The sequence below is a fragment of the Ursus arctos genome, unplaced genomic scaffold, assembly GCF_023065955.2.
Source record: "Ursus arctos isolate Adak ecotype North America unplaced genomic scaffold, UrsArc2.0 scaffold_31, whole genome shotgun sequence".
NCBI classification, from domain to species: Eukaryota; Metazoa; Chordata; class Mammalia; order Carnivora; family Ursidae; genus Ursus; species Ursus arctos.
The window spans coordinates 28959090-28980353 of NW_026622997.1; the positions used below are offsets into that span (position 1 = coordinate 28959090).

Below are 21264 nucleotides of genomic sequence, written 5' to 3' on the forward strand. Positions count from 1 at the left end.
AGATTTAAAAGAACCTATGTGGCCAATCACTATTCTTGCTGAGCTTATGTAAATGATTAGGCCAAATTTGTTAAAACTGGACTAATTTTACAAATAAACTAGTCTTAATTTGGCTATCTTTAGTGGAAATGAGGGCGATTTTAGAGAGAAAAATTATGTTTCAGTAACACACCTTTGTGGATATTAGATTCTAGTTCTGATTAATTGTCTTTGAGTTTTAAATGACGGGGTTGGATACTGAATTCTTCGGGTTTCCTCAAATCTCTGAAGCTTCCAACTTTTTCCCCATTCTCTTGACTTGGAATCATTGAGAACTAAAACTGCCCTTTTTCCTAAAGTCCTGCAAACTGAAGCCGAACAATGGGACATAAATGTTAGAGAAACTGTCACAATGGCCATGTGTAGACAATCTTAGTACCTTAGTGTATGGGCCACGCGAGAAGATGGCCAGAGACATTCAAACTGCAAACCAGGAAAATCTCTGATTGCCGCTGCCTGCCCTCAGTCCATCTGAAGATGCTTGAAGCCTGACATCTAGAAATCTCACTGGCACCACTCAGGACTCAGACGCTGGATTTATAATTTGCCTCAACCACTAACCTGTGTTTTTCTTTTGTTTCCATAGAAATGTTTCTATTTTATTTTATTTCATTTTATTTTATTTATTTGAGAGAGACTGCATGTGAGTGAGGAGGAGCAGAAGGGGAGCAGAGGGGGAGGAACAGGGACAAGCAGACTCCATGGCTGAGCACAGAGTCAAAGGCAGCCCTTGATCCCAGGACCCCAAGACCATGACCTGAGCGGAAACCAAGTCAGATGCTTAACCGACTGAGCCCCCCAGGGGCCCTGGCCGTGGAAATGTTCCTTATTCATTACCTGATTGCCTCTACAATATAAACCTGAGAGCCCACCTGTAGGACCACCTCCTGAGATGAGACAGCTGTTAACTGAACTGTTCTCATATGGAGCCAACTTTGTACCTAAGGTCCAGAGCAGAACACTGAAACTCTGGCTATGCGGGAACAATGCTGATCTCTGATGTTTTTTTGTTTTTTAAAAGATTTTATTTATTTATTTGAGAGCGAGAGTGCGAGTGAGAGAGCACAAGCGAGCATGAGCAGGGGGAGAAGCAGAGGAAGAGGGAGAAGCAGGCTCCACGCTGAGCAGGGAGCCCAACGTGGGACTCAGTCCCAGGACCCTGGGATCATGACCTGAGCTGAAGGCAGACGCTTCACCGACTGAGCCACCCAGGGGCCTTGTGATGTTTTTTGTTTTTTTTTTAAAGATTTTATTTATTTATTCAACAGAGATAGAGACAGCCAGCGAGAGAGGGAACACAAGCAGGGGGAGTGGGAGAGGAAGAAGCAGGCTCATAGCGGAGGAGCCTGATGTGGGGCTCGATTCCGTAACGGCGGGATCACGCCCTGAGCCTAAGGCAGACGCTTAACCGCTGTGCCACCCAGGCGCCCCCCTTGTGATGTTTTTATAAGAAAAAAATATTGGTCAAAAGGGGGATCTTCTCATTACTTCTAACCAGCCTTGGGCTTATCTAGGTCTTGACAGTTGGAGAATAGGAGGGGTCTACTTACTAGGGAATTTGGTTACCCCTTTCTCTGTTCACAATTCCAGGGAACTTTTCAACTTTTTGCTGAACAAAAAGCGAATCAACACCAGATGGGGATTACTTGCCTGGTTATCAAGAGGATGGACCTTGGTGTTCGTTTGGGAGAGCATGTTTAGCGGCCAAAAAAACTGCTCTTGCCATTGTTGCCCAACAAAAAGAAAGTCAATTCGTTGGCAAAGGTAGTGCCTGATAATCACACTGCTTTGCCCTGTATTCTTGCAGAACAGGGTAGAATGCCGTCGCTACACCACTGGCTGTGTTTATATCAACGCTTCTGCTGCAGTAAAAACTAAAGTCTCATCTAGATAAAATCAAAGAGCCAGTCACTTGGCCACGGCAAATTTCCCCAGAGGTGCTTGGGAAAAGCGAGTGGTTTACTGGATTCTTTTTCTGGATTCCCCAAGGGATTAGGTCAATGTTACAAGGACTACTAAAATTTGGGTTATCTATACTTTTCATTTCATTAATTGGATATGTGCTAATCAAATGTGCTTTCCAGTGTTGCTCCAAAATGGCCAAAGAAGGAACTAATATTTTGGTCATGCAGAATGTACTCGTTAAGCCAAGGACCAGGGAACTGTCCCGATTCCTTCAAGGCTGAGGAATGATCATAACTTGGGGGGACTGAAAATGTGCCCCATAGGATTAATAAGATTAAGACTAACAGGAAATGTAAAGCTTGTTTTTCAGAGACCTGTCTCTCCCTAATCAGATATTGTTTCTTTTCAGACCCCACACAACGCACCCACTAACTGTTTCCAGAGGCCTAGACTCGCATCAAAGAAGGTCACTGATTCGGTTTCAACCTGTGAACGGCAATGCCCTGCAGGCCTTCCCTGATATAATGAGCCCAAGATCCCCTCCAGCTTATACCAGCTTTCAGAGCATAGCCCCTCTTGTCCTACAGATGACCTCCTGACAAGCGGGGCCAAATTTTGCCTCATTTTAATGTTACAGCTCCACGCCAAAGTGAACATGGGATGTATGTTACATGTATGTTTGCTCAAAACACATGCTTCATCTTTCCTCACGAGTAGTCTTTAATTTCCCTGCCCTTTGCATCAATATGTATATAATCCCACGCCTAAAATTATAAACATTTGTTCTGATCTCACTTGGGGGAAAGAGATTTGAGCCAGCCTTCTGTCTCCTCTTTTTGCTGCCTCTTGAACAAATCTTTTTGCTGCTGCATACTCGACGTCTCAGTGATTGGCTTTGCTACGCGTTGGGCAGACCAACTTGGGTTCATTTACACTATTTGCAGTTGCTCATGTAAATCAATGTTCAATTAATTAAAGTTGTAAATTTACAAACAGATTTTCCTAAGTTTTTCAGTTTAACTTGCATAACTTTGATGTTCTATTTAGAAATCTTGTGATTTTCATATAAAAATAAAAGTAATAAGTTGTTCCTTGATTAATGTTCAATTAGCCCATGGGCTTGACATATTAAATTTGCTTGAACATTACTCTTGCCATTCACAAAGTTAGCTAATTAAATTCTCTTACATATTTAAACTACATTTACAAATTTAATATACTTGATTTTTTCAAGCACTTCAAATTCCTCATAGGGCCAATTTACAAGTCAAACAAGAAAAAATCTTAAGCATGTAAATGACTCTCATAAACCTAATATTTCAAGCTTTTAAACGTGGCAAATCAAGTTATCTTAAAGATTTCAATAGTGTTTACAAACATAATCAAATTATCTTCTACCTTTCAGCTTCAAATTACAAGTCTGAAATAATTACACAATTCAATTTGAAATCACAAGACTAATCTGTCAGATTCTCTAATATGCCAACTTCTCTTAAATATTATACACACATTACACACACAGACTACCTCAATCTCCAAAAATCTTTTCCCTAAGGGGGCACCCGGCTGGCTCAGTCTGTTGAGCATCTGACTCTTGGTTTCAGCTCAGGTCATGTTGTCTGGGATGGAGCCCTGCATGGGGCTCCTCGCTCAGCAGGGAGTCTGCTTGTCCCTCTCCCTCTGCTCCTCCCCCTGCTCATGCTCTCTCTCAAATAAATAAATAAAATCTCAAAAAAACACACAAAACCCCAAAACTTTTCCCTAGGGGCACCTGGGTGGCTCAATAGGTTAAGGGTCTGACTCTTGATTTTGGCTCAGGTCATGATCTCAGTGTCCTGAGATAAAGCCACCCCTTGGGCTCTGTGCTGACCGGAAGTCTGCTTAAGATTCTCTCTCTCCCATCCCCTACCCCCACCCATGCTCTATCTCTTTCTCTCTAAAAAAACAAAAACAAAAAAACATCTTTTCCCTAACCTTACACAAATGAAGGAACATTACGGACTTCTTTTTATATAGCATTTTCCTTCCCAAGGTGGTAGAATAAAATGTCTTCTGTTTGTATTTTTCTTGCCACAATTCTATAATCATCTTATTGATTTGTCCCTACAACTAAAAAAAAAGTCTTATAATTATCCTTCTATTTTTTAATTTTATTTGCAAGAGAGAGTGAGAGAAAGAGAGAGAGAGCACGCATGAGCAGAGGGAGAGAGAATCTCAAGCGGACTCTGTGCTAAGCCCAGAGCCTGTCGCAGGGCTCAAACTCACAAGCCTGAGATCACAACCTGAGCCGAAAACACAAGCCAGATGTTTATTCGACTGCACCACCCAGGCGTCCCTGATAATTATCCCTCTAAATGTAAACCTAGATTTAAACAAAACTAATCAGTGTATTAATTTATATTATTTATCTATGCAAAGGAACAGAAACACTTGTGATGGAGTGAACAATGCAACTGACCAGTATCTTATACCATCCTGGTCTTTCTTTAGTATACTTTTTTTTTTTTTTTTGCTTCATCTATAAAATGGGCATAGTAATTTCTATCTTAGAGAGCTGTACAGCCAAACAAGACGTCTGTCATAAGCTTAAGAACTCAACACATGTTCATTTCCTCCTTTCTCCTTTTCTGGCACCACAATCTTTCCCCAAAATTCAGATTAAAGTGGAGAAATTCCAGGGCCTCTCCTTCTTCTAAGTGTAAGGGCAGGGGGCATATCTAGGACGCAATTTTGTGAAACAGAAGAAAAATTACTTTCTCCAGAGAGGCACCCCCTTCCTCACTCTGATCCCTCCACTGTCCGCAGTGGGGTTTTGAGATGATTTGCTGCTTTAAAAAATAGAAATAGGGTCTGTTTTAGAACTAGAATAGAATATGGGTTCAATCCCCATGTTGGGCATAGAGATTACTTAAAAAGAAACATAATGTATATATTTGTATTTTGTATTTAAAGGATACGTTAAGGGGGCGCCTGGGTGGCACAGCGGTTAAGCGTCTGCCTTCGGCTCAGGGCGTGATCCAGGCGTTATGGGATCGAGCCCCACATCAGGCTCCTCTGCTATGGGCCTGCTTCTTCCTCTCCCACTCCCCCTGCTTGTGTTCCCTCTCTCGCTAGCTGTCTCTATCTCTGTCGAATAAATAAATAAAATCTTTAAAAAAATAATAATAATAAAAAAGGATATGTTAAGGATTCCAAGGTCATGTGAAGACAGTCTGTTCCATTACACTATACACTCTACTATATATCACCATACACCAGGATTGCCCCACACCCTGACCAGGACAGCACTTGGCTTTGAGCCTACACACAACCCTTCTCTCACACGGCCCAGTAGCAGTGTTATTCAGGTTCCTGGAAACCTTGTTCTTTTTCAGGAGACATGGGAACCCACATCTCTAAGCCCAACCCAGAGCTCCCCTTGCACTCCGATTCACAGCATCCACAATTCAGAGATGCAGAACGTGCCAACTTCACCCCGCCTTGCCCTGGTGTGGTCCACCTGAGAATTTGGCAAGATGTTCCCATTCTGGAGGAAGCCTACCCATCCGCGGGAAATGAACTGGAGAAGTTGCCCTCAGTAAGGTCAGAGATCAGGGGTCAGATCAAAACATGAGAAGGTTGCTGAGTGCAGCTCCCAGGCAGCCGATCGTTGCAGAAGTCCGAACTCTGCAAAAGGAGCTTCCCGGTGGACGCGATGCAGCAGGCAACTTTGAAGAACTGTCTTCATGCTATGTTCTTAGCCAAAGCTGGGAAAAGTTGAGGCATTAGGCGCCAAGAATGACTCCAAGATTGCAAATCAAGAGTTAAGTGGAACTGGGAGGTATTCTGATTTGTCCGTTGATTTCAACAATGGGTGCCCACTCGAATGTTACTCTCCAGATGTCACACACAGGCCTTCACATCCTCACAGGCATCCATTTGGTTGCCGAATCCCATACTCCAAGTGGAGGGAGATTCTGTGGCTTTAGTCCCTTCAGCTATTAAGGGACTTTCTCAGAAAAATCTGGTTCCTGTTCACATCAGTTCATCACCTGATCTTGGTCTTACGACGCTGCCCCTCTACTGAATCATTCACACAATTTGCTGGGGATCTGCTCCCAGCCATGTGCTCAGTAGGCCAGATCACTGCTTTTTGTTCCTTTATTATCTGGTGGGCTGAATCCCCCCCCCAGCATTTTTAATATGCCAGGAGTCTGGTGTTCACCTTTTTAACATGTCCAGCAATTGGTGAACACGCCCCAGAAGCTGTGTGTGTTTGCTGGGTTTCCGGTTCCTTTGGAAACTCCCACCAATCTTTGGTAATTCCATTCCGTCTCCCTCTCTTTCTGTCTTACACACACACCTGCCCACACACGCGGAATCAGAGTGAATTAAATCCATATTTTACAAGTGTCTTTGATCAGGGGACTTTACATCTGAGGTGTGTACAACTGGAACAGGATGTGGTGGTGGTTTCTTTTATTTTAATTAACTAAAGAATTAATTGTACTTATTTTAATGCTATTCGGATGGTTAGGCCATAAAAACTTATATTCAATTCACTGAGTGGTTTGGGCAAAGGGAGGATTTTCTTGTTCGGATGGACACCCAGTGACCTAAAATAAACTTTTTTCAGGTTGGTAAAACATTAGGCACATGAATGTAAACTGTGGGGTGGGGCGGGGAGGCAGGGAGGCTCTGGGTAAAAGGCAAGTCAGGTTTTATACTCACACAGCACAACTGAGCAAAGGACACCTGAACAGGCTTCTCTCCCCGGGCTGTACTACCTACTCCTGGTTGGTGGCTCCACAAGACAGGAATCTAGACCTCTGTGATGGAAACGAAGCTACAATTTCAGAGGAACCACAATTTTGAGAATTTAACTTCCTTAATACCTGCAGAATCCATCTGCTCCCTTGCACCCCTACGACCTCTGCCTTTTTCTGTGCCTCCCAACTTCTCACGCCCTGCTTTCGCCCTGCTTTCGGCAAGCCCGGAACGCGGTGAGATTTCGGTTTTGGAAACTTCATTCTGGCAGAACAAAGGATGGAGTGGAGGGGACCAGGGTGGACTCAGACCAAATGTTTTGGGGCTCCCCACGCCTTCAGGATAGAGTTCCAACTTCTTCCTTACAGGGGCAGAAAAAGCCACAGCTCCTGCCACTGCCCGCCGGACTTCCTCCCAGGCTTGGAAACGCCAGGTCTTCCAAAGAAGGTCCTCAAGCGGTTCTCAAAACCCCGCAGGGAAGAGGCGGGAGGTGCATCCGGAGGCCCCGCCCACCAGAGGGCACGCTGGCGTGCTCGGTGCGGCGACGGCCATCTTGGATTCGGGCAGCCCGCCCATCTCCACGGTCTTCCTCTTCTTGTGGCGGTGGCGCGGCGGCTGCGCGCGGTGGGCAGAGGCGAGTTACACCCCCTCCCCGCCTGAGCCTTTGGTGGTCCTGTGCTGGAAACCAACGGCCCCGGTCCCCACCTGGCCGGCCTCTACGTAAACCATCGAGCCAGTACCCTGGTGGCAAGTGCCAGCTCCCGCCCTATCTGGGCAGGTACCTCAGATTCCTTTATCTGTAAAGTTGGGAGTTTAAGCCCCCCACCTTCCAACCCCCCAGGTCACGAGCTATAACACCTACCGATTGGGCGTGTATGATAAATTCTCAGCGTGAGGCCTGGCACGCAGCGTGTATTCCCTGTAGGTTGTCTAGGAGCTTTTCCTGCGGATTGCAGGGCGCCTCGTAGCCACCACCCTTCCAGCCACCACTGTTGGGGGGGAGGGGGGCAGGGGGGGAGCGGCTTGCCATGACTGCAGTCTGTACGTGGACCCTTTGAAGACCCAAGTCCAAAGGGAGAGGGGACTGGCAAGATGTCCTCAGGGAGTGGCAGTGAAGCCCCTAAGTCCTTTAGGACTCGCATGTGACCATTTTGGAAGGGTGTCAGAAACACAGACCCGAGTGCCCAGGACTGGAAAGACTTTGGAACATTTGAACGCCCCCGTCCTTGTTATTTTTATCACCCCTAGCTGCCTTCCCATAGGGACTCCAATGCAGCACATAATTCCTGGAATGAAAAGCCCTGTGTGTGTGCTAGTTGTGGCGAACATGGGGAGGAGGGGGCTGAGACACTGCATCGGAGGCAGAGCCAGGTGCCAGAGGGGGCTTTTTGGGCCTGCAAGGATGGTGGCACCAGGGAGGGGCATTCAAATCAGGCCCGAGGTGGCCTCTGGGAGTCCCCAGACATGCACAACAGCTCTACCAGCTCCACGGCCAGAGCCCAGCAGTTTGGGGAGCAGTAGGGAGCTGGGGCCTGGGAGAACCACACCTAGCCTTCTACAGGATTGTGAAGTAATAAACCGGATGAATGCCAGGCATGCCCAGGTTCCCCCAATCCAGCCTGGCGGAAAGAGGGGTAACAGAGGATACAAAAATTATCACATGGGAATTAGGGGATTAAAGTTGATTAAAGTTTATTTTTAAACATTCCGAGGGTGAGGGCTGGCCAGCGGGCTCCGTCTGCGTCCCCCCCTGCATTTGGCTTACTCAAGAACTTCTCTCTCCTTACCCCAAACCTCTAGGTATGAGAGATAGACAAGACATTCCCACCCCCATCCACAGGACAGGCTTACGCAGGTGAGGAGTGTGGAGAGTTGAGGGGTGGGGGGTAGAGTTCAAGTATTCACAGTTTCCCCATCCACACCCCCAGATTACACTGTGCCCAGGCCTTGAGGGAGGATCCTAACTCTGGGGTTGCTGGTGACGTTAACAGCCCTTTTCTCACTCAGAAACCTCAAATAAGCTCCTTACCCCCTTTCCCTGACAATAACAAACTAGTCCTAAAGTTTATAGTCTGGCCAAGGAGGGGACCGCAGCACTCCACTTACCCAAGACCCCTCCTTCCTTATCTGGAGTGATGGGGGCAAGGTGGGCTTCACTTGTAGTGAATAGACTGGGTTTAAGTGGTAATAGGTGAGGGAAAGGGGGAGCACTGAGGATCTTGGGAGGCAGGCTGGGGGGTGCTGATGAAGTTTTGACAGCTCTGGTCTGCACCCCCACTCCATCCCCATCCAACACCCAGGCCCAGAATCCCTGAGAGTCCACTGCAAAGGCAGTATGGGGTGGGGGGAGTGGGAGCAGGGCGATAGCTTAGGAAGGGCCAGGACTGGGCTCCAGGCCCAGCAATCAAGCTCTGACTTTCTAGAACAGCTGAATCCTGGGGAACACAGGGTGGCCTACTAACCCCCACATCCCAGACATCCTGGGTGGGAATGGGGGCGGGGAGAGTCCTTCCAAGGGCATTATAAAAAGATATAACCATTAAAAATTTGGGGGGAAATGACTCTCAGCTTCTTGCTTCCCCAAGTTGTCAATCTCCCATGTGTCCAATAGACAGGGCTGATGGAGTCCCAGAGAGCCGGGGAAGGCTACAGCCCCTCTCTGACAGGATGGGGCCCAGAGAGGGGGCCCATTAGCACCATGCAATGTTGGGGCACCCCGGCAGTCTGACTGGCCCCTGGGCAGGGGCCCTCCTGAAGCTGGAGTGCCCACTTGCTAAAGCTTCTGTTTGAGGGGGGCCCCTGCAGGGGAGGGGGGAGGGGAAAAGGCTTGGCTGAAGTCCAGGCAGGGGTGTCTGCTAGGATCCCAAAGGGCCCCTCTGGGAGTCATGATTTGAAGAATCTTCGTACCACAAACTGGCCCAAGAGAACCAAAGACAGAACTATCAGCACGTTGAGGATGGGGCCATTTCCCAAGTTCAGGGCTGCCACCTGCCAGGAGAGACGGAGAGGTCACCGAGGGGCCGACAGCAAATCCAGGCAGGCCAGGGCTGGGCTGGGGCCGGGACAGAGGTGGCACTTACCCAGCCGCCCCTCTGCGCGATCCACCGGGCAATGCAATGATGCAGCATGAAGTCGGCCACAAAGCGGGTCACCTGGCCCAGGAAGCCGGTCAGCCCACGCTGGTAGACGTGTAGGGCCAGGCGGTAGCCGAAGCCCAGGAGAGCCACCACTCGGCCCCAGTTGATGCCGCTCTCAAACAGGCTGCAGGCAGAGTGGTGATCCTGTCAGTGGAGAACCCCAGAAGGCCCTGCGGCCCGCTCTTCCTCTCCCACGGCCTGGTAGCCACCCGCCCCGCTCCCGGCTGGAAAGCAAAATGGCCGAGCTGTGAACCAAGGTGGCAGAGGCTGCCCCAGCCTGGCCTCAATTTGGGCAGAGCCTGCATCTCTGTGAAAGGAGAAAACTCAAGGTGCGTATGAGCGGGACGCTGCTGCTGGGTTGTGGCCGCAGCGCCCTGAGCGCCGAGGGACAGAGGGCAGGGAGGGCAGAGCAAGCAGACAGAGGCAGTAGGGAGATTACCTGTGGCTGTTGCTGCTGGCCTGGCAGCCCGAGAGACAGCAGAAAGAGAAGGACAAAGAGGAGGTTAGGACAGGTCTTGGAATCTGAGTGGGGCGGGGATGGCCTCAAAGGACAGGGGCAGGACGTTTGGGCTCTGAGCGCTGACCTGAAGTCTGTCACCTACCCCCACCTTCACCCCAGTGTCAGTCACCTCGAGGCCGACTCCTAACCCAGATTTAACAACAGATGACACAAGTACGGCCACTGTTCTGAGACTACTTCCTCTACGTGGGGCCTGAGGGCCAGAGGGTTTCATAAAGCCCGTAAGTGGCAAAGCTGAGATTTGACCCAGGCACGTGGTCTCTCTAACCACACCCGACTGCCTCTGGGACACCAGACTGTAGCAAAGGGAAGCCATGTCCAGGACATGAGTCACCTGACCGTCTTCGGTAGGAGTATGATTCCGAACTGGAAGGACAGCTGAGCCTCAGCGGGGCTGGGGAGCTCTGCCGACAGCCCCATCCTGGGTGCCTCGCTAGTCCTGATCTACCCGGTCAAGTCCTCAGTGCCCCAGCTCACAAGAGCTGCAAGCTTCTACACCTAAGATGAGGAGTCTGCGGCCCAGAGAGAGAGAGACAGGGGCCCGAGACCACGCGTGAGCTAACAGCAGATACAGGAACGGCACACATGTCTCTTGACGCTGACAGAGAAGCGTGTGTCTCCCATCCCACGGGCGGGACACAGTGTGAGGGCGACAGCACAGCAGAGAGGCCGGGGCCAGGGCTACCTCGAGGCGATCTTGGTGAAGTACTCATAGGCGTTCTCTGCCGTTGGCTGTAGGTGCTGCAGCATGGTCTGGAACTCAGAGTCGTAGCGCTGGTTGATGTCATCCCCGATGATGGCGAGCTGCCGACCCACCTGCCCCATGGTGCTGGAGGAACGGGAGCCAGGTAGGTGAGCAGGCCCAGGGCAGGCAGGGCTGGGGCCTGGGCTCACGGAGAAGGGGTTCCGCCTGAGATGCCCCCGGCCTTGTGGACCCCTCCCTAGACGTTCCTGACGGTGTGCTCAGACATGAGGGCCGAGCCCAGGGTCATGGGGCAGGCACGCGCTACAAAGGGTGCAAGGTCCCAGATGGGGGTGGAAGCCCAAAATGGAAAAGGCAAAGATGGGAGAAGGACAAGACACCCCCCCCCCGCCCCAGGCCTCCCCAGCTCCCTGGACCTACAGGGCAGTGACTTCACATGAGCCTCCACTTCCCTGAAGATGTCCCTGTGGGCCCAGGAGCCCTTTGCTCACCTGCTAGGTTCTAGGGACAAGGAGACCATTTCTGGGTCAGCAGGCGCAGCCGCCCCCTCAGCCTCCTGCTCCTGCCGATGGCGGTAAAAAACATAGCTGCGGAAAACCTCCTCGGTGTCCCGGGCTACCTGCTCCTCTGAGGATCAAAGCCAGCAGTCAGGGAGGAAGGGCTGGGCCGGCAGCCCCATGCTCTGTGGATGGCTCACTCTTCCTCAAGGCCTCCCTGTCCTCACCCGTGCACAGAAGCGTCCCTAACTCGAGCCCTCAGTTAACACCCGGTGCTTACTGTGTACAGGACTATCCTCACAACAGCCTTGTGCAGTAGGTGAACCCCAGTGTACAGATGGGGAAGCCGAGGCACGGGGCGTTCATGTAATTTGTACAAGGTCACACGGTTAGAAAGAGCAGTGGAGCCAGGACGTAAGGCAGGCACGTGGGACTTCTAGTGTGAGTTTTCATGTGTACAGGTACCCAGCCCTTATGGCTCAGGGAATGTGGGAAATAGAATTTGAAAATTGTAGCTTTGGGCTCAGAAAAGTCACATAGGGCCATAGTGACAGACGGGGCACTGAACCCAAAGCCCAGGGAGCAGTGGGCTGGGGACTGCAGGCGTCCCTGATGGTCCCCTTGGAAGAGGGAAGAAGGGCAGCCATCTTACTTCCTCCCCAATGCCGTAACAATCGCTTTTGCCAGTTAGCACGCCTGACGGGGTGATAAGCCTAGGAACTTCCTTCTTTCCCCTACTGTAGGAATAGGATAGCCACACCCCACTCTTCTGGCCTCTCCTCACCCCTTCCTGCTCCTCTTCCTTGGGATGGCACTGTGCCCACCTCACACACCCTCCCGGGCCTCTCCTAGCCTCTGCCCCACCCCCACCCCCAGGCCCAACCTCCTCCCCACTCCCAGGGCTTAACCTGGACTGCACTCCAGCTTCTGAAGCCACCTGCACCCACCCGCACCAGGTGGGGAGACGCTTTTCTCCTTTATCAAAGGTGAGTGAATGGGGCAGGACAGCCTGCCTGTAAGTCCTGCCTGGCCCTGTCCACTTCTGCTCTCAGCATCCTCTCAGACAGCCCTGGTGGTTATAGGATGGGTGAGGGGCAGAGAGACCCTTACCAGAAGTAGAAGATGGGGCCGTCTCTCCACACTCCTGCCTGGGAGGACCTGGGCCTTGCCCGGATGCCATTTCTCAGGTTCTGGTGGAGGACAGGGTTAGCCTGTGGGGATGGGTGAGAAAAAGCAGAGATGCGGACGGGCAGGGAATGTTGACGAGAGGGTCCCACAGCCACGGGGGGGGGGGGGGTCCCCCATCCCCCAAAGACCCCACGGTCCTAGCTCCAGCCGCCTCTCATTTCACCACCTTGGGTCCCTGTGACATCTGCTGGCAGAATCAGAACTTCCTAAGCATTCTACTAGCAATCCTTCAAGAGAGAGGGAGAAAGGCAGGGCAGTCCGGATTCATAGCTGGGGACCTGGGGCCTACAGCCAGGGTCCTGGGGAGGGGTGATGGCAGCATTGCCCTCGTGGATCTCAAGTCATAATTCACCTCACTCCTGGGCAAATGAGGCGAGTTTTAGAGGCTGGGGGCTCTTTCCGCTGCTCCTGGGGGCCTTCTGCACCCTACCTAGCACAAGCTTACCGTAGGGTTGCCACCTTCTAGCCAATGACCCATGAAAGCTGTGCTTGAAGGTCCCACTTCCCCTTGGCTGGTCAGAGTATGCCTGTTTTCCAACTCAGGCCTCTTAGCCACAAACACTTCCTGAGCACCTATGCCTTACTTACTTTGACCACTCCTCCAAGGGTGTCAGACACTGAAAATGTTCATTAACCCAGCAAGGGAAGCGTCATCATACCCATTTTACAGAGGGGGAAAGTGAGGCACCAAGAATTCAGGGCCCGAAGGCCACATAGCTAATCAGGGAGTCAGGGTGGTAATTTGAATTTTCATCAGTTCATACCCTCAATACTCACTTAAGATTTATTTTCCAGTTTGTAGTTAACTGTTGACATCTCACCTGTGCTCTACCCATTCCTGCCTTGCAGTGAGCTGAGGAAGCTGTCTACACAGCTCCCCTCCCCCGCCACGTGTACCCCCACCATATACCTGCTCTCCTGTCCCCAGCCCATTTTCCTCTTTGCGCAGTCCTGGCCACAGCCCCGATCTGCTCTGTGAACCCTCGACAGAAGGAGTATTTCCTGGACGTGAGCTGTTTCACTTTCAATTTGCACCCCTTCCTACCCACCCCTCCAAAGCTGCCTCCTTCAGCGTTTTGGGGAAGTGCCCCTCCTCTTACTCCTGCGGAAGGCACAGTCCTACCCCAGGCTGAGGACAGCCACCTCCTCCTCTCAGGGAGGACCTGAGTACCCTCCCCGCTTTCCTCCTGCCTCTCAGGCCCGGGGCCATTTTCGAAAGTGCCCCAGGGCGAGAGCTCTCAGGAGGGGTGGGGGAGAGCTCTCCACCCCTCCACCTCCAGAGGGCAGGGAGAAGGGGAAAGGCAGACCCTCCTGTCCTCCAGCCCTGGGTGCCAGTATGAAACAGAACTTTGCTTGGCACACCCCCATCCCTGTGGCTCCTTCCGGAACAAGATGCCCTTCCCTCTCCCCTGGTCCCCCCCACCCCCGAGCAAAATCGGCACCCCCGGACAGCAAGGCAGGAAGGAGGATGCTGACTGCACCACCAACTCCATCCACCGCTACCCCAGGGGTTCGCTGCTGGGGAGTGGGTGGGGCCTCAGAGCGGCCCCCAGGGCCAGAGGCCTGTGCCGCCCTGGGCCTACCCCTGCCCTCATCCAAGTAGCCTGACTTCCTGGTAAGGGGAGTCCCCTGCTCTCCATTTGCTGGGCCTAGGATGTTCCCCAGAGGGAGATGCCTGGTTGGGCGGCAGACCCGGTCTAGGGCTCTTGGGGCAGCAGGAAGTATCATGAAAGTTCTCTCCCTGCCCTTGACCTTGGCTCTGACCTCCACTCCCAACCCCCCAGACTGCTAAAGGACCTGGTTCTTTGGCACCCGACTCTTTGGCGCCCAGGGCCAGGGCAGGGCCGGGGAGGGGTGCCAGGGCAGCTGTCTGAGGGGCAGCCAGAGGGAGCCCTGGCTGGATCAGGCCCCCAGGCAGAGCTACCCAGGCAAGTCTCCAGATCTCCCCCTCCCCACCCGGCTGCCCGCGGGCTCCTTGTACCCCCCTGGGGCTGGGGCTGCCAAAAGCCGGGAGGATGGCCAAGACCCTCCCACCTTACCTGCCCGGACCCTAGCCCAGGCCCGGATGGCTCACAGGGCCGAGGCCAGAGATCCTGAGGGGCCAGCGGCTGCTCCCGGGGGGTTGCGTGCCCAGGCCCGGCTTCCAGGCAAGGCGTCAGCGCAGTCCCGGCGTCTGGATGCAGCCTCCGCTTGTCCCAGAACGGCCCTAGGGACCCGCGAGGCTGCGGTGATCCTAGAGGTGCCGGCGGCTCCCGGCTCCAATCAGCTCCCTCTAGAGGAAGTTGCTGCGTAGCCGCCGGACGTGGATGCAGGGCCTCCAGCCTGGGGGTCGGTCTGGACTGGTACGGAGGGGAGACGCTCCACCCCTCACACTTGGCCCAGGTCAGGTGGCATGGCTCCCCTTCTCCCACTCCTGATCTTTGATCTGCACCCCCTTTCATCAGTCAATACCAATAAAAAAGCCAGTGTCTTAAGCATGGCGGTGTGCCTTGCTCTTTGGTGGCCGGCCGTGGTCCCACTGAAGTTTTTCATAACCGTTGGAAGTGGGTGCTGTCCACTACACCTGTTTTACAGATGAACAAACTGAGGGTCAGCGGGTTTGAGGACTCCCCAGGTCACTAAGCTGGGGTTATAATCAAGTCTCTCGATGCCCTGAGGAGTGATAATACTACATTGAGATTCGATGTGCAGTTAAGATGTGCACAAGGCACTCTGGTGGAGGCTCGAAGTCCTGAAGGTGACAGGCAGGTAAACAGAGATGGGAACGGGGTGTCTGGGTACCACCTGGGCACGTGCCAGTGGATGCCGAGAGGAGAGAAAAAAGGGAAGACAGCAAGTATCTGGCCGTGGGGAATGGTTTTCAAGGGCAGAGGCCACTCCGTGGGACCAGAGAAGGACAAGCCAGGTGTAGGGAGGTGTGTGCAGAGGCCCGAAGAGCCCCTGCCCCATTCTTGGTCCCAGGACCCCCAGCCCCCATGCCTCCTGAAGCCTCATCAGCCACCCCAAATCTGCCTCCCCATACCTCCTTCCCCTGCCTCATCCACCCCCTGCCCTCTCTGGCCCCAGCTAATCGACCCCCCCCCACCGTGTCTTCCTCCCAGCCTCCCCATTCCCCCCCCTCCCTGACCTTTGCCTTCTAGAACTCCTGGAAGTTTCCAACTGGAGGTTTTAATTTGAAAACTCCTCCTGTTCTTAAGCAGTTGGTGGGGTGGCTGCTGCAGCCCCTCCCTCTGAGTCAGGGTCTCTCAGGATGGAGGCCCCAGCTCCACCCCCTCCATCCCCTCCATCCCGACTTTTGGGCCGCTCCTCCATGTTCCGCTTTTTCCGCAGCCTGATGGGGAGCAGGGGCAGCCCAAAGAGCTCTGACAACGCCCTGATGCGGAGCCGGGCATGCCCCTCACAAGAGCAAGATGCCACCCGCCTGATGACAAACCGCCAGGGAAGGGTGGGGAGGAAGGAGCTAAGACTGCCCACCACACTACCCTACACGCTCTCCGTGGCCTTGCCACGGCACGATCCCAAAGGGCTAGGGATGGGGGACCCAGGGGCCCAGACCCCCACCCCCATGGAGGTCCTGAGGGTGGGGGCCCAGGGTGGAGAGGTGAAGCCCATCCTGCCCCGGGGAAGCCAGGAGGTGCTGGGCAACTGGTCTGAGAAGGAGGAAAGGGAAGAGAAGGAGGAGGCAGTAAGGGAGGCCTCCGGGGATACCAGGATCGAAGACAGGTGAGGGACTGGGCTGTGTGGGTGGCGGGCAGGGGCCTGGAACGGGGGTACTGGGGCAAGGATATGGGGCTGAGATGGGAGGACCCAAATTGAGGAAGGCCCAGGAATGTGGGTCTTCAGATGGATAGAGGACTGAAATAAGACCCCTACCTGGGTGAGGAAGGGACAGATGTAGCAAGGGTGGGAAGGAGCCTGGGGGCTGGGGGCGGGGGAAGGTTTGGAGGGAGGGTACCAGAGATGGGATGGGTCTTCCCACAAGTCAGGGGTTGTGGGTGGAGGCACCAAAGATGAGAGAGGGACAGGCTGGGGATTGGGAGGGGAGAGTGCCAGGGTGAGCCAGGCTGCCATTGCTTCCCAGCTCCTTCCTCGTCCCCACTTCACCCTGCCTTTCCTCCCCACTCTCTCCCTCCTGGTTCCCACTCCCATTTGGACCTGGCACCACTCCCTGTGAGTAAGGGGGCCCACCTCCCGTTCTGTTCCCTACCTTCTTCCTCACTCTGCCTTCAAGGAGTGACAACCCCCCTGAATGATGAAGACCAAGCAGGGAGCTGTTGGAGGCGGGAGGGGGGAGGGGGCTGAGCAGAGCCTATGGGAGGGCCTTGGGGAGTTGGGGGGTTTAGGGAGCCTTTGCCACATCTCTGGCTCCACCTGCCACCCCCATCTGACTATGCTTTGGGGTCAGGGGCCACTTTGCCCAAGCCTTGGAGGTGGAACAAGGATGCCCACAGAGGGCCACGGGGCCACTGGAGGTCAGCCCCAAGACCTTCACCAGGGAGGAGGAGAAGGAGTGTCTGCTTGACGGTGAGTGTGGTGGCCACAGGCATTGGGGCAGTGCCAGAAATAGGCCCTCTTCCTCAGACTCCTCGGGGGTGTGGGGCCTGGAAGGACACAGAATGGTTTGAGGGAATGCTGGGGGCAGGCTGCCTGGATTTGAATTCATTCCATTCCACTATGCCAAGCTGTGGGACAGGGGCAAGTTGCTCAACCATTCTGCGTCTCCGTTTCCTTGTCTCTGGAATGAGAATGGAACAGTATCTACCTCAGAGGGCAGTTGCAAGGAGTCAATGAGATGCTCTTTGTGGAGTGCCTAGTACCGTGCCTGGCACATAGGAGGTGTTTGCTAAGAAAACGAGGGACCTCTCCCTCACTTCAGCCTGCTCCGTGCCCAGCTGGGCCTACCTAGGCCTGGGCTGCTCCTTGTTCCTGTCAGCCTGTCAGTGACACTGCGCCTTCACAGGAGACCTCAGGCTGGCCTCTTCGAAGGTGGGGGCAACTCCTTGGAACCGCCTCCTCACCTTGTACAAGCAGCTTCAGAAATCAGCCATGACCAAGGTCTGTGCGACCAGGCTGGGGCAGTAGGGGGTGAAGCCTGGGTGGGGCTCCTCCCCACACTTGGCTGGGCCCCAGGATTTTTGGCTTGGGCAGACCCCTCTTAACTTTTGGGGAGCTGTACCCTCCTGCTTTTTTTTTTATCTGGGGGTGAGGCTGCAGGCTTGGGTCCGTGTCCTCATCTGATCAGCGACGGGGCTTGCCCTCAGTTTCCTCTCAAGGAAGGCTTGCCTGATGAGAAAGGCAAGGAAGAGGAAATGGAGGAAGAGGACGGCTCATTCAAGCTCTGTGTCCCAGGCATTGTCACCCTACAGTCACCGCTGCATAAGACTTTTAGGTCAACAGATACAGTGGGTAAGTGCGGCATGCAACCTGCTCTCAGGCCCGGGGACTCCCCTCGGCCCCTGCTCAGGGGTGTGATACCAGTTCTTACCACCAGGTGGGACCAGAGGACCTAAGATGACCACTGGAGCCGGGGTGTGGGGCTGGGGCTGAGGACCCGTGGCTCGACTGGAGAAGTCTAAGCTAGTCCTTTCTCCAGGTCTGGGAGGCAATAGGTGGGGACGGTGACTAGGGCTTGTGCTCCCAGGAGCATCACCCTTTCCCAGGACAGACTTCTAACCCATTCGGTGCCCCTGTGCTGCCCAGACGTGGTGAGCAAGGATGGTAATAGCATAACATGATCACTGTTGACATTTGCATAGCCAAAACTATGGGCCAGACCCTCTTCTGAGCATTTTTCATGAAATGCCATATCACAACTCTAAGGTAGGTCCTCTATTATAATCTCTACTTCATAGTGAGGAAGCAGAGGCATAGAGAGTTTAAGTAACTTGTCCAGGGTCACACAGCTAGTATGTGGCAGAGCTGTGACTTGCACCTCGGCAGTTGGGGTAGTCCCAGATCCTTGTTCTTGAGTCTGTGGCTGGTGGAAGGTGAGGGCAGATGTCTGCCCCTTGCATGTTCTCCCCAGGAGGTGAGAACACACACACTCAAGCATGCAGGAGGGAGCCCACTGGCCAGGGAATTTCCTGGGGAAGTCAGGGAGGTGGGGAGGTGGTTATGCGGCCAGCTCCAGGTAATGGAAATGTAGGGGCCAGGGCTGGGGGTGACCAGGGACTGCACAGGGCTGGGATGAGGCCTGGAGAGCCGGAGCCGTCTCTTCTCCCTTCCATCGCCGGCAGGTTGCCCCACCATCTCCTGCCTGCCCCATGCCCATTTCTCTGACTCTCAGGTTTCGTGGAGTCGGAGTTAAAGAAGCTTCTGGCAGTACAACGGGAGTCCCGCCTCTGGAAGATGGGCAGCCATGAGGGCCGAGAGCTGCTGACCCAGCCAGAGATCACGCTGGAGGAGGCGGGCATTGTGGACGGCCAGGTAGGCCCGGCCTGTCCCGGACCACTGCCCCCTGCCTGAGGGCACTGGAGAAAGTGGGGCCTCCCACCTCCATAGGCCCCTGGCCCTGGCTCCAACCTCCCACGGCCTGGGTAGCGAAGGCAGCATCCCTTCTTGGTGGTGGTATTTCTGAGAGTCGGAGCCTGACCCCTGCACACACACACTTCTTCATCCGTCTCTCCGTCTCTTACTTGACCTCATAATATTGCTCTTGTTCTCTTTTCTCCCCCATTCTCGCCCACGCTTTACTCCCACAAAAACTTGTTGACACTGGCCTTCAAGGTCGGGCCTGTCCCAGCTTCTCTGAGTGCCCATGGACGGATCTGTGGTTGGAAAACGTGTTGATGTCCTTTTAAATTAATTCGCATTCATTCGTCAACTCATTCTTTCATTCCGTGGACATTTGGCCCTGACAGGCTACGTAGCTCCGTTTTGTAGGAAAGTAAAGGGACGAGCATAGGGTTCAGAGGCCAAAGGCTTTAGCCGAAGCCCTGCTCTGGCCTGGATTTGCTCTGTGGCCTTGGAGGCAGGCCTTGGCTTCTTTACCTGTAGAGGGAGACTGGTGGGAGAACCAGACGGCGCTTGATCTTAGCCAAAAGGCCGAAGCTACTAAAGGATCAAACAAAAGAGGGGATGCCTGCCAGCTGTCAAGGGCACTGGAGTGTTAGGGATGTGACTTACCCCTTTGGGGGAGTGCATAGCAGCATCGCCTGCCCCCCCTCCCCCGGTACTGAGGGGCAGCCCTCTCACTGTCCTGAGCCTGTGGGCCTGAGTCACCGGCCCCTCCGTGCTCCAGGGAACAAGGCTGTGCACCTTGTCCTAAACCACAGGGGTGGCCCCAGCTCTGGCAGGGGCCCTTGCTTCTGCCTTTTCACGCTAAAGGGATCTCTCGTCACCCTTCCCACCCTCTTTTCCTCCCAGTCCCCTCCAGAACCACCCCCAAGCCAGCCTGCCTCTTTCTCAGGGGTAGGGGTCACAGTCCTGGGGTAGCCTGAGCAACATTGGGGGTCCCTAGGGAGTTTCTGGGTAGTGGCAGGTTGGGGCCCAGCTCAGGCCTCACTTGGGGGACAGAGCTGTCCCAGGAAATATCTTCCTGCTGTGGGTGTTTTGAGGGTCCTATCCTCATCACCACCCCCCACTCTCTCCTTATCTGCCCTTAGGGACACCAAGCTGAGGGGGAAGGAAGCCACCCCCCAGCCTTTGGGGAATGCTGGGGACCTAGGGGAGGGGCGCTGAGGCAGCTGAAGCACCACCCAAGGCTGGAGGGAAGGGTGCAGTGTCCCCTTGGTGTGGTGTCCAGGACAGAGGTGAGGGAGGGGAGGGCTTGGCTGGGGTGCCTGACTCCTGGGGCTTCCAGGGACCACCCCCCAACCAAGTTGGAGGGAGAAGGGTCCCTCATTTAGTGGGAGGGAGGTGGCTCAGGGTTGGTGGCCTTGGCTGGCTGTGGGGACATGGGGGAGGGTCTGGAGTGGCCTCAGGATGCTTATCTCTTGGGGGGTAGGGGAACGGTTCTAGGGGTACAGAGCAGGAAGGGAGAGCCCAAAGGCGCTGAAGGCTTTTTCTTCACCCATTTCTGCCCCCAGCACTTGCTCCTGGAGGAGATGGACGAGATGGGAAACTGGCCTCCAGAGTGAAGCTGGTGCTGGCCCGAGTCTGCCCTGCTCCCACACCCCTTCAGCCTGAAGAGGGATTTAGCCTCCCCCTCATGAGGGCACATCCAAGGCGCCCCTGGGGCCAAGGGGTCTTGAGATCAATGGTATCCATGTGTCTGCAGGTTGGGCCTGCCCAGCAGAATGTCCCCACCCATCAGACTCAGGCCTGTGCTTTTATTAATAAAACCCACTTTGACTTTGGCCTCCTTGGCTGTCTCTGGACCCCACGCCTCCTCCTCATGTAAGAGCAAGCTCAGTTTATCCAGGGTCTCGGTCTAGCCCCCAGTGTGGCAGCCCCAATCGCAGAGCCCTGAGTTCCAGTGGAGGGGCCACAGTGGAGGACAAGAGGTTTGATGGACCTGACCTGGGGCTGGGGAAGGACTAGGGGTCAGAGTGCCAGGAAAGCCCCTGCAACCACAAGACCAGACCCTGT

The 21264-nt window shown here is 53.9% G+C and overlaps 2 protein-coding genes across 3 annotated transcripts; one reads left to right on the forward strand and one right to left on the reverse strand.

Moving 5' to 3' along the window:
* Nucleotides 1–8357: 8357 nt before the first annotated feature.
* Nucleotides 8358–15004, reverse strand: BAK1 (BCL2 antagonist/killer 1). Its single transcript, XM_026482672.4, has 6 exons — nucleotides 14775–15004; nucleotides 12658–12758; nucleotides 11542–11677; nucleotides 11033–11176; nucleotides 9771–9951; nucleotides 8358–9678 (listed from the first exon to the last, which is right to left on the reverse strand). The coding sequence occupies exons 2-6, from the start codon at nucleotides 12725–12727 to the stop codon at nucleotides 9574–9576; spliced, it is 636 nt and encodes a 211-aa protein (XP_026338457.1). The 5' UTR covers nucleotides 12728–12758; nucleotides 14775–15004; the 3' UTR covers nucleotides 8358–9573.
* Nucleotides 9864–21032, forward strand: LOC113243664 (putative gametogenetin-binding protein 1). 2 transcript variants are annotated; one of them, XM_057304926.1, is made up of 6 exons: nucleotides 9864–11195; nucleotides 17696–17790; nucleotides 17997–18141; nucleotides 19022–19161; nucleotides 20340–20486; nucleotides 20763–21032. In XM_057304926.1, the coding sequence occupies exons 1-6, from the start codon at nucleotides 11129–11131 to the stop codon at nucleotides 20811–20813; spliced, it is 645 nt and encodes a 214-aa protein (XP_057160909.1). In that variant the 5' UTR covers nucleotides 9864–11128; the 3' UTR covers nucleotides 20814–21032. The 2 variants fall into 2 exon arrangements, with proteins under 2 accessions (XP_057160909.1, XP_057160910.1); XM_057304927.1 differs by lacking the exon at nucleotides 20340–20486.
* The last annotated feature ends 232 nt before the right edge of the window (nucleotides 21033–21264 follow it).